General features: G+C 43.2%; 1 protein-coding gene across 13 annotated transcripts in view; it reads right to left on the minus strand.

The window, feature by feature from the left end:
* casz1 (castor zinc finger 1) overlaps positions 1–13,414 on the minus strand; it is a 165,194-nt gene that overhangs the window by 27,668 nt on the left and 124,112 nt on the right. For all 13 annotated transcript variants that reach the window (XM_085781677.1, XM_085781683.1, XM_085781675.1 and 10 more), the window contains one exon: positions 2,967–3,527. In XM_085781677.1, coding sequence (XP_085637803.1) covers positions 2,967–3,483 — 517 coding nt within the window. In that variant the 5' untranslated portion in view covers positions 3,484–3,527. The remainder of the gene's footprint in view (positions 1–2,966; positions 3,528–13,414) is intronic.

The following is a 13,414-nucleotide window of genomic DNA, read 5'->3' on the forward strand; positions in this document are numbered from 1 at the left end:
GATTATGACTGGGACCGACAGGAGATAACCTTTCTAAAACACCATGTAAATGAGGTTTCTACTCGCGCCCTATCTGGCTGCCTCTTAAAGATGATGTGACACCAAGTGGGAAACTATGTGTGGTGTGTGGGTTAAGGTGAGATCTGCCCAATCCTAATTACTACCAACCATCCGCTTAATTCAACAAATAAATAAATGAACTGATTCAATTTCTCTTTTTCCTTTACTGTCATAATTTTTCCCCCAGTTTGTTAACACATCTGACATTTCCCTCTGCACTCTCTCTGGTGCCACCGGAAAATCTACAAAGAAGTGGTTCCTAATCTTGACACTTCAGGCAAGCAAAATGCAACACACGACACACGACACAGACCTGCCTTGTCTATATTTGTTGCAATTAGGCCACATTTTCCCTCCCAGATATGATAAGAGATGGGCATTATATCTCCTTTTGGCTACCAAACATGGACATCGGTGTGGCATAGCTTCTCTACTCACAGGACTGAGAGGCTGAGGTGTCACTGCTGATAAAGGTGCATGCATGTGGCTATATATGGACTAATCTTGAGTTTGAATACCCTCTAAAGGGTGTCACTTTTGAGGCAACACATGCACAATCAATGTAGACAGTTTGGTGAAGAAAATGTCTTAGAAATGTGCTGTTTTCAGTGGAGCTCAGTCTGGGAAAGTTTCGAATAGTGAGGTTCTTTTATATGGTACAATAATTTAAATAGAGTTTTAAAAAGCAATTTGTCTTCATGTTCGTGAATTAGTTTAAGTGTGTTTTGTTTAAATGGACAGTGGTATCCTAATAAAGAGTTGGTTTGAATAAATGACATTATGTGCATCTGTTTGGACTAATTTGACACACACAAAACTGTACGGAGCTTCAAACTTCCTCGCTGTTTGGTTAGTTAATTAACAGGCAGTAAATAGAGAGGGCTTTGAAATAGCTTGAAATGAACAATAACCTTTTACAGTGAACCCAGAATTGCAAATGGAAGTCATGGTCAAGCCTGTTTGATCCATCGCTATGAGCATCTCTGTCATTGCTTTCATAGTTTTTATTCATTGGTTTTTCCATTGACTGGCTTATGAGGGCTCTAATGCGACATCTAAATTATCTAGGAAAAGTATTCTGGGGTTTTGCACTGATAGGAAATCCGCACGATGCCTCAATGTGAGGAGTTAAATGTTTTGAAGGTCGCAGTTTCTCTCATTGATCTTGCAATGTTTGTTAATTACATTGTCACTGATGTTGTGAGAGATAATTAAGCCACTATGTTTATATGCATAATTATGTGCACTCCGCATCAGCCTTTGAAAGACAGCGGCGAGAGGGAGAGAGAGAGAGAGAGAGAGGGAAAAAAATGTTTTAATTGTGAGCTGAGCAGAAACAGGGCAATATAGATGCCCTAGTTACAATCAACAAAGAGCAACTCTGAAAAAACACACACACACTAAAGACAAGATTTGCAACTGATGCAGTATGCTCTCCCTGCAGTCTTCAAACACTCTGGCTTTGTTGTAAGATGTAAAGTTGTAAAAGAGCGAGTGGAGGGAAAGGTGTAGGCCTGCTACACACCAGTAATACATATTTACAGACAGGCTTTTTTTAAAGGCAATGAAATACACACAAAATGACTAATTAAAACCACAAAGCCTTTTTCATTTGCCTCTGAAATGAAACCTGCTTTATTTTCTGAGAAGCCCCTGCCCCCAATTCTGCATGGCCAAAGCTACTGCTGTGCACATTGTGAAAACAAAAAGAAATGAAGACAAAAAGAGCACATGCACATGACTCTGAGGTAGATACCTAAACCTAGATGAAAGACTGAAAAACTGTTAAACTGATGTGAGCAAGCACAAAACAAAACTTGTTTTTGCACCACAACAACCGGTCGCGCCTGCAAATTGCTGTTTTTTTTTCCTCTCTCTGGTTGTCTCTCAGGCTTTATCTATTCATATAACCGAGCTGCGTTTTTTCTCCTTTTTTACAGCTCTGTGTTTTTACTTCTGCTATACAAAGGCCAATCTCTCCTATAGCACGCATGTGTCTAGTTTCAAGGGTCACAAAGTGTATAACTGTAAAGGGCACTTTTTTAAAAAGATTGTTTGTGCTGTTAACACATTCTCTTGCTACTTCAGCGTGACTGTTGGAAGTCTCTGCCAGCTTTATCTATTTGATAATCAGTAAATTATACCGAGGGAACATCATGTCACAATTAAACAGAGGTTATTATGAGTCATTTACAAGAGCACATAGTATCAAGGAATTTATTAAAATGTGTTCCTGTCTGCTAATAATAAATACACAAGGCCATTGTTGTTTGTGGGGAGACAATAGAATATTTCAGTGTGATAGGACGCTACAACATAATTTCCCTGTTTCTTACTTTATTCAAGAATTGATCTCTTGGATTTGACATCTGTGGAAAAAAAAAATTCCTCCTAGGCAAACTACGACTCCATGTAATAGAGGAGCTTGAGGCAGTGGCTAAGTTTAGTGAGCTTAGGGAAAAATCAAAGACTCAATATGTAATCCTGGGTGTAATATGAAGCTTAGCCTGGCCCTGCCATGCGCTGTTGGCCCACAGCTGCTGGGAGAGTGCATAAATGGCCTTACGTTGTAAGCCTACTCCATTTATGAATTTCTTCGTACAGTTAACCGCACACTGACAAGTAGGTCTTTTCCCCCCTGGCCTGCCACTTGAATCTGCCTTTGGGGTAATAATGTCACTGGCTATTCATAATGTAACTCTAGAGTGTGTCTTTCCAATAATGGGCACACAAGCTTATGTGGATGTGGCAGTGTCCCCCGCCCTTTATCTGAGCCTTTGCCCCTTAATACTCTGCAGTGGAATGTTTTGAAGGGCAAAGGTAGTGTTGGTATAAGACGTATAAAAAAAAAAAAAAGTCAAGTGCAGTGTGACATGGACGGGAGGACAGACAGTCAGAGTGTATACCTGGAGAGGAAAAAGGTGCTTGGCGACTCTGGGCCTCGCTTGGTGGCATGTAGGTTTCGTTTTTGGAAGGCCTGTCTTCAGTTTCTTTGTCGTCATGGAAACTGCCATCCTGAGACCCCGCCACAGGATCGGCGTCCTCTGCATTGTCTTCCTCATCACTGCAGCCTTGGGGCTGTACCATGTACACGCCCTCGGGAGGGCCATCATCGTCATTGCTGACTTTGAGTTCATGCTCCTGCTCGTCCTCAGGAGCTGGCGGTTCATCGCCATATTCGCCGTTGACCCACTTCTCAATGGCCTCGCGTCTTTTCTGGTCCTCCTCTAGGCTCTGACTTAGGTTCAGGCTCTCGGGGAAGTTGGTCTCATTGTCATCGTAGTGGGAACTGCCACGCTCGCTGTTTTCTGCTACACTCTGGTCTCCCTCTGCGTTCTGGGAGCTGCTGTCGAACACCACCTGGCGGCTAAGCTTGGCACAGATAGCATTGAGTTTTAGGCCACCTTTCCTTTTGGCGGCCATCTTGGATTTTCCTGAGGTCGTTTCAGTGCATAAACTCCTTTCAGCTGTTGAAACAAAAAAAACACGGATAAAATTAGTCAAAAGAAATCACAATTAGTGTCTCAGTTAAAAACATTAAGAAATAAATGCCTTAGTCCCTCCAAACAAAGTTGTGCCAGTATCACCAGAAACACATTTTCAGGTTTTCCTTGTCAGTAAATTTGTGATTTTGAACATCACAGTGGAAAAACAAACTGATATAGAACAACAGTGACCGCTGCTATTAATAACACCCAAAAGCACTTAACAATAACAGCACAAGACTAGAAGGACACGCAGAGATACTGTACATATCTTTCTAAGTCACACCTCTTCGGCCAGCTCAGAGTTTCATGCAGTGGTGGAAAAAAAAGGAGAAAAAAAAAAAGCACAGGCAGCTGAAACCACAGGCAGATAGGTATCAGACCCCCTACGGTACTACAAGCAGCAAATACACGGCTACATAATCCTTCACATGACAGCGCTATAGAGACACTGTGAAATGTTATCTTCACTCTCACCTCAAGAGGCTGTGGTCTTGCTACTGAGTGGGGGGGCTGCTCAGCATTAAAGCTGTCAGTATGTGGAGCGAAAATGCTGAGCACTTTTGGGCTTTTTGGAGTCGTGTTCTCATGTTGGCTATTCAGTGAGATTAAACTCCATAACTGTTTCTTCGGAAGCTGCTGATTTCAGGACATTATTAATAGGAAAATAATGCACCATGTGTTGAAGCTCTTTCTACTTTTACTGTCGGTCCAGCCGTGAGAGCAACATTGGTACATCATGCAAAAAAAAAAAAAAAAATGTTGTTCCTGTGCATTACATATCTTAACTTAACTAAACATACTACACAGTCTCTACATTTTTTTTCCCTCGGTGCGGCCTCTCTGAACAATAGAGTATGATAGAGTGTGCTTTGGGGCAGGAATGGGTGGCATTATTTCAACCCAAGTGGGGCTATCTTTATAACATGTCCTCTGATGAGGCAGGAACAGCTGCTTGTGGCATTCCATATCCAGAGCTGCCTTTTTAGGGCAGAAACTGCACACTGTTACCTTTCACTTGATTTCCAGAGCCACCAAAGTTCACCTCTTAACGTTTTCCAAATTCAAAATCAAGGCCAGATCTTTATCAAGTTGTAAATAACTTTTAAAAAATGAGGAGGAGGAGGAGGAGGAGGAGGAGGAGGAGGAGGAGGAGGAGGAGGAGGAAGGGAGTGTGAGTAACACTATTTAAGATTTTAAAAAAGTTGTAGATTCACAATGGATGAAACACACATGTTAACTTTTTATTCAGAAGTACGTAAAACTTGTGTGAAAACTGTTTGACACAGCAGAGATCTTTCTTCTGTGAAGTTGTGTGGAGTCTTAACTCAGCTGCACTGTGAGTCAAATGATGGACTACACTGAGCTACAGACACACCATTTCAGCAGAGAAAAATGTGTGATATCAGAGGTAACAAAGTTCTGTCTTAAAGACTCAATTCACTTTCTACAACAATGAGTACGAGCCTCTTCATTTCCCCTCGACCATAAAGCCAAGCACAATCATGTGTGAGCCATTGCTGGCATTATGTAAATCACATCGGTGCAACATAAAAGCCTGTTTTCATTTTCTTTTGCAAAGCTGTGGCATCATTAGAGGATATACAATTTGAAGGAGTTTACAGATTACCCCAACGCCAGACAATGCACCCCGTGCTCCCCACACATGCTTTCTCAGTTACTGTATTTACATTGCGGGCTTCCTCTCTGAAACAATGACTTCAGGAATTATGTAGTTTTGAGGGGGCCATATATCAGCGGCGCATTACTGTACAATTTAGTGTTAGACAATTGCTGGCGGGGGTGAAAGGGTCACCTTTTAGAAGACAGCAATTTTGAAAGAAAAAAAATCAGCTGGAAAAACTATTAGGAAGTAGAAGACATAAATTTTCGAGATTTTTTTTTTTTTTAGAAATACTCTCCAAAGGAAGATTGAGGTCATTTGGGTGTTGCAGTGGAGGTGATTTTTTTTCTGTTTACTGTGTTCAGTATTTCATGCTTTAACTACTGATTTCCTTTCCATTGCAATCTCAAGCTCCTTGTAGGAAATGACCCCTACGCAGTTGTTTCTTTCCATTAGTGCCTATTTATGTATGATTTTCGGTTAACAATAAGGAGCGTGAGTAGAGGACTGAGTGCTACTGGTTGAGGCCCCTAACAGAATTAACAGACACCTTAAGCACATATTCAGTGTTTCCTTTCTAAAAGGTGAGGCATGCTTTAAAACAAATTTAATATTGTGAGCTTTCCCTGAGGAGGAACATGCTATGGTTCGATGGTTTATGGAAGCTGTCTAAACTATTATTTATGCTGAGGGTTTCTGTCCACAGCAGCTTTTTGCCATTGCTTACAATAGGGATTGCTATGGTAACACTAAGCTGTTTACCTCAAGTCGTTTGTGTGCATGATAGCGTACAATGAGATAAAATCTGTGGGGACCTACATGAAAGAACAACTTTTCCCTCTGGGACCAACTCCCCCACCTCCCTGAGAGTCCAGTAAGCATTCTGCCTTATTAATGAATATCAGAAAGAAAAACAACACTGTCACATGCATTAGACATTATTTACACTTCTGTTTTAGCCTGGTGTGCTAATTGTCAAGGAGGAGACACCTCAGTAAGCACTGTGAGGTGGAAAAAAAATAGGCAGGTTCAGATCTGAACACAACAGCTGAAACTAATTTTTCCAACTGCTTATGTTAACTGTGACACTATTTTTACTGGAAACAGAGCAGGGCCACAAAGGAGCGCCATATACTGTCTGTATAAGGCCAAAACCTGAGGAAAAAGTCAAGAAACTATTTTGAATACATTTGGACTCCGTCAGGTTCTTTTTCATCTTCAGTCAAAAATAAGTGCATCATCAAGTTCTTTCGAGTCCTGTTTCTCGTCAGCGCTGGATGACACAGCTTGTGTTCTCGTCTAGCCTGCCGCACTGACAAACTTACTCTTCCACAGCTCCAAGCCCCACAGGTCTTGTTGGTTTTTGATGCAGAGTCTCTGTTTGTGTGCCAGAATGATATCATGCCCAATCAAGTGGTGTTTCAAATCCTAATAACGCTGTTGGAAGTGCATTATTTGTGTGAACGTGCACAGACTATAATCAAGGCAGCTATGGGTAAAGGGATGTGGGAGTTAACAATAGTTGTGACTGGCGGGGCCATGGCTTTACCTCATTCCTACAAGACATACATGTACAAGATGAGGCGGCTCATGTCCAAAACACTTGTGTAATCATCTTATGGGAAATATGCAACACACAGAAAATGAAATAACCTGACTTTATTGTTCATTCAAAGTGCGGTGCTGCACCATGAACACACCCACCTCCCGCAGAGTTGTCAGCTTGTATGGAGTGAGCACACAGGAGGGTCCGTATATAAGAGAGGTAGATATTACTTGTTTAAACCGAAGCTAATCTCTTCACCTAATCAAACACAGGTACAGGGCTTGCTGGAGATTCCTGCTGAGTTTCAACATGACTGACACAGGGACAAACCCCCTGCAATATCAGGAGTTAATTAATACAAACAGGGTCTGGGAGATGTCTGCTCAGCTCAGGATTATTTTACAATACGCAAACGAGAGTTGCTCCAAAAAAAAGAAAAAAAGAAAAAGTGTAGTTATAACTTTATGAACCTTTGGCAGATTAATCGACAAGGCTGCAGCTCCCTGTGTGTAGTTCACTGAACCTTTTGTGTCTCGGGCTCTCATGGGAGATGTATGTATGAGAGAGCGAGCGTGCGTGTGTGTTTCAGGGAAATCACTGAGCCACACAAGCAAACATGCACAGACAAACTCGAAAATTACCATGTTTTTATTTTTGTAAATTTAGGGCTCGCAGGAAGAGAATGTTTTCCTCTTCTCTCTCTCTCTTCGCTCCCCCCTGCACGGTGGAGGGCTGCGGCAGCCGCAAGGAAGTCAAGCGGAAAGCCACTGATGGACAACTACGCCACGACACCCAGACCCCAGCATCTGGCCCCTCTCTCATTTTTATTACACAAGAATAACAATAAGCGGGTCGCCGACCCTGCCGTGAGATTTTGCCATAGTTTTCCAACAGTCGGTGCAGCCGATGCTGAGAAATTTCCATTTTTCCGCATGCATATTTAATTGAGTTTTGTCCCAGTGGTGCGGAAATGATTTGTTTTTTGCTCTCTGTTCACTTGACTCCTCTTCGGAGTCGCTAACCCTGATTAAGACGTTCCCGTTAATTTCCCAGCGCACACCTTTTTTTTGTGCATTAATGGTTCTGATCGTCTAATTAAAACTTCTCAGCTCGGCTGCTGATCACCGCTCGTTGTGCCTCTGACCTGAAGTTTTAATTGCCGCATCAGAAGCGATAATAATAATTTTGAGGTTCTGATGATTAAAAACAATGCCATTGCCAACTAGTTGATAGATGGGGGTTTGGGGGTGGGCACATCTGAGGAGAAGTTTATGCAGAGAGGGGATTTAGAAACAGGGCTGTAAAGGTGGGTATAGACTACCAAGGAGGAAGAATAGTGGGGGGAGACTGCCATAGCACTGAGGTGAAGGGGGGAGGCACAGCATATGGAAATCTCCCAGCCCTCCTGTCCTTCAGAGCCTTCCTGAAGAGACAGGTTTGGCTGGGACTGGGACTTAGCTTTCCCCACCTCAAATCTAAACCTGCCACTGACTGATCCACTTCGGAGCTCTACTCACTTGGCAGGTTTGCCAGGTTGGGGACGAGAAGGAAAGAGAAAGAGAGAGAGAGAGTGTGTGTGTGTGTGTGTGAGTGAGAGAGAGAGAGAGAGTACAAGAGAAAGAACGATAAAGGCACATAAAAGATGACGACAGTCCAATACCCTCTGCTTATTTTCATAAAAAGATAATAGCACAGTAGGTTCAGTACAAAAGGCACATTGTTCATAAAGTGACTGAATGGAAAAAAGGAACCTACAGTGACTGTTGTCTCTGTCATAAAACATGATACTGATGAGATATGATACGCAGATTACTGTCAAAACAGGAGAAGTGAGTTTGCTTGTGATCTTCTTTTTAACAGCACTTTCACACTGTACTTTGCAGATCACACAAACTGCGGTGATGATAGGAAATGATTCAGGCATGCAGAGAGACTGTGCACCCGGTAAACCCTTCACCAGCACCAATATGTTTCATTTGGTTCTTTTCTTTTTTTTTCTCATAGATTTTTTTAGGTTCCACTACAGGATCAATGTTATGCTGCAAAGCGTACTGTACTGTACATGCATGCAGGCGCACATACAGTACACAGACACATGGACATAGAGTCAGGAGGTAGCTGTCTTCTCTCCCCTGCCCCTTACCCTCCCCCTGTCCCTCTCTCTCACAAATCTATTTTATTATTAATCAGTTGGTTGCACATCTGTCTGCTTGTTGTGTGTTTTTTTCTATCAATAAAGCACTTATTGCTTTTAGTCTAGAATGTGACCTTGCACATTGTGTGCCGTCTTTCTGGGGGTGCCGACCTTGAAGGACCCGTTTGGTCTATTTCACTTCAGCTCCGTCCACGGGCTGTTATCAAACACAAGCCCTCAGCCAAGTGCCACGCTCCCGTCACACTGCCGCAAAAACACAAACAAGACGCTGCAGGACAAAGGCAGACACAAACGGCCCCACTAACACACACACTGACTGCACAGGACAATGGCTGAAGAAAACAATGTATATTTCAAGTGCAGACGGAAGAGGAAAGACGTTGAACTTGAGGGCAATCAGGCAGGAAAGTTGAAATCTAAGGACAAATACGCCCTCCGCCTTCATCACAAACAGAGTAATTATGGTATTTTCCACAGCAGAGGACAGGCAACCTAAAATGGTCTAAGGGAGAAAAAAAAAATCCAATCTGACATGAGTGACGAGAACCATTCTGACAGCCACGTACCAAAACAGCCAACTTTTATTCAGTTTGCTGCTTAGGGTAATTCATGGGACACACGGCGAACTTGTTAAAATTGTACATCAAATCTGGACTCACAGCTGGCGCCAGATGATGGCTTAATTTATAAGTATGTGTGTTGCAGGGGGCAGAAGCTTTGCTTTAAAAAAAAAAAAGTGCACAGTTGCACACAGTGGCGTGCTACCACCGACTGAAACGAGCAATATTTATTTGAGCAGCTTTGTTTTTAAGCTCGGCTCCCGTGTTCAGTTTTTAAGACACCAAGGGTGCAATTTGATAAGCCAACCGCCATGGCAAATGAGCAGACGACCCCTGTGTCTCTCCCTCGTGGTCGCTGTGCTTGGTGCGGCAGCAAGGCAGTGTGGGTAGTACAGTGGAGAAGGGGCTCAGTGGTACACCTCTCAAGGGCCCTTGAGCTAATATCTGTACAGATTAACTGCTTCAGTTGTATTTTGGTCACGGGGATCTCTCCTCGCCTTTGTGGCTTGTTGGGAGGGAGAAGGGGAGGTTGTGTGCGTACAGTGCTCACATGATTGTTAGTTACACACTCTCTTCTGTAACAAAGTGAACGGCCTGCTCGTCCGAGAGGTCAGAAGCCCCCCGGACTGGTGTGTGTCACTCCATGTCATTATCTGCGGGGCCATATTTAATTTACCAGAATCCGGAGCTGCACCGCTGAGTAAGTCATCCCCATCCTCTTACCACCACCTAACCCTTCTGTCTCTCCACAGGACACACACACACACACGCACGCACACACAAACACAGTGTCAATCCTCCAGGGTAAACTCAGCACACGCCGCTCCATTAGTTATCAATTAAGTCTGGAAATCTCCACCTGGCTTACACACACAGATGAAGCGGGCGCACATACGTAACACCCCTCTCAACAGGAAGTTGAGGAGACCGTGTCTTATTTGACTATGAGTGTGGGTGATAGGGAGTGTTTGTGTGTCCGTGCGGGTGGCACTTTTGTCCATGAGGTTAACCTTGATATGAGGCCCTGTCAGGCCAGATAATGTCAATCAATGACAAGCCCTCACAGATAACCCCTAATGTGAAGCCTAAAAAGCAAAGCTGTTTAGATCTTTAGACATGCCCCCTTTCACCAGCATATGAATTGCATTACAAGGAAATGAGCTGTGGCATTTCTTTAATAAGACTCTTAAGACATTTTGACAGCATATAAGGCACTCTGCTGTTAAAAAAAAAAAAAAATTAAATAAAGCCCCCGCTGACAAAGCCTCCTCACACAAGGCAGTGTTGTGATGGGCAGATCCAAGTCCCTGTTAAGTGGAGGAGAGAAAAAGACATGTAGAGAGGGGGGTAAAGAAAAAAAAAGAAGGGTGGACCTTTCCCTTCTTTTTTTTCTCAAGCTCCCAGGGACTTCTTAATTGATTTCCAAGGTTATGTTTCAAATTTGTTTTTCAGATACGGGGGCCCTGTGAATGAGAGTGAGAGTCAATGTTTTTCAAGCAATTTCCCTAAATTCTGCCGAGTTCTCAGCTCAGATCTCACTGACCTCCCTCTCACTCTCCCTCTCCTGCCTTTGCTCTTTTTCTTCTCTCTCTCTCCTTGAAAAGAAAGAAGGAGGTGACATTAACCCCCCCCCAAAAAAAAGCATGTATTTCCAGACAGGATGCCTGCGCTGACAACATCGATCCCTGGCTACCATTAAAACATTTGCTCTGCCTGACAGACTTTTCCTCTTTTGGACTTTATATGCGGTAGAATGAATCACAGGTGCCCGTTAAAATGTCATCCTGGGCTGGTTGTCTACCTGTCCAAGAATGACCCATGGCTCACTACAAAGCGGAGGCTTTTTCAAACATGCTTTTAATCCCATTTTATACTTTCAATGTGCCGTGTACTCTTCTTATGAAGCACAATTAAATTTTGATCAAAATACATTGTTTGTAGGGCTAAGAGAGGAAGTGATGACAATGAGTCTTCCTGCTTGTGGGATTTGCATTTTTTAGAGCCCATGGCTATGATTCCCATACCAGAACTTTAGTTTGTTATCTTTTACTTTTCTGATAAGCAGGATGGAAGAGACAACACCGCTGCAATGATATATGATATTTTTAAAGAGTATGAGTGTCAGTGTGTTGCTAAGGGAAGTGTGGGTACGTGCACAGTCCACAGTGAACACATGTTAAGTGGCTGGAGCCAATATCAAGTGTGTGTGTGTGTGTTGGTGTGCTGCACGCCTGCTTGCACAGTTGTAGACAGCAGGGCATTGTGCGCCTTCTGCTCCTCTCTGTCTAGTGGCTGCAGGTCACGTCATTTGCTTGAGACACACACACTGTCAAATACACACACTGACATTTCTACACACTCAGGAAAAACGGATCCACAGTGAGGATAAACACGGACCGGTGCCAGTGACTGCACTAAAACAGTGTGCTTTACCAAAAAGTTCAATGTGAACTGGAGGCGGAACTAAACGTGGCAGTTTTCACCTTAAACAGGAACATTCTTGTTTCTGGGAGTTCAGTAGCAGGAGGAATGTGCATGACTGAATTTGAAGGTGTGATAAAACAACACTCACAATAAGGGAGAAAAAAAAAGAAGAAAAAAATGACTGTGAAACGATGAAACAAGCAAAGCTGCTTTACAGGAAAAAAGAATGCTGTCTATTTTGGGTCTCAGTATACAAAAGGAAGTGCTGCTAAGTTGACTCAAACAAATAAATTTGCTTTTGATAAAACCACAGCAACTACTTTTGCATTCTACACCAAACCCACTTTGTTTCCTGCAGCTTTATCTTCATGACTTGCCACATTTGTGAGAAGCCACTCAGTAAATTGTCAAGCACAAACAGCTGAAGGTTTTCAAACGGCGCAGTGTTGACGGCTTAAAATGTAATTTTATTTTAAAAGTGACACGTTAACGGAAAGCCTCAGAAGTGTAGGGAGCGCTTGCCTATTTGCGCTGTATCCAGCTGCCCGTTTTACATTTCTGCAACATTAATATTCCTCTTATTATTATTTTAAAGTGAAAACGGATACTCTGTTGAAGTGCAAATCTGATGAATTACGGGAGCAGATTGCTGCTATTAATTATTAAAACCTATTTTATAAATATTCAGGTCTGTCATGCATCTAATAATGAACGCTTTAGAGGAGGTTACTTCCCGTGCGCATCCTAATGTGTCAGAAATATCACTTTTAATCACGCTTGTGTCAGCGAGTGCTGGGTTTGAACCTGCCGAAAAAATCTACCAAATCACGGAAACTGAGGCAGCCTACTACTGTGCTCATCACAGCTCTTCCGTTCCTGCTGTTTCACATGATCCAGGTTCTTCTCCTGCCCCGTCTAAAGAGGTGGCGAACAGCTCTCAGTTTCCCGCTGCATTCTTACCGTGGTAATTTGAATGGAGAATAATGCATCGGCAGCACTCTACCTTCTGGACACACCTAGTCCCAGCGCTACTGCTGCCATATGCTGTGTTGATACATATTCATAACACTTTCTCGTGTGTTGAGTGTCGGTGTGCAATGAGGCTTAAATGAGTGTCTCACAACTTCAAATGGGAAGAGGAAAAAAGAAAAGAAAAAGCAGCGCACAAAGAAAGTTGGACCGCTCTTCCCCTTTCCCACTTTCCTCTTTTCTTCCTCCCTCCTCCTGAAAAAGACGGGTTTGGGTGCTGATGTGATCCCGGTGCTTTAGTGCAGACGAGCGAGAGGCTGCGGAGACTCAGGACTATCTTCAAGAAGCTGTGAGAGGCGGCAACTGTCAACGTGGTTAGATAAACCGTGCTGTCAGGTGGTCTCACTGGTGGGCTGAGAGTCCGTGGCACTGTACCACGACCCCATACACTCTGGCAGTATGTACATATGCCGCGCAGAGCATACACACAACCAGATAGAGACACACCGACACACACTGTGGAGCACTCTAAGATTAACGCTGTCAGAGCTACAATGATACCCCTTCATTATCTGCACACGGGGCCTCCTT

The sequence above is a fragment of the Trachurus japonicus genome, chromosome 7 (genome assembly GCF_045865225.1).
Source record: "Trachurus japonicus isolate A0001 chromosome 7, Traja_1.0".
In the NCBI taxonomy this organism is placed as follows: Eukaryota; Metazoa; Chordata; class Actinopteri; order Carangiformes; family Carangidae; genus Trachurus; species Trachurus japonicus.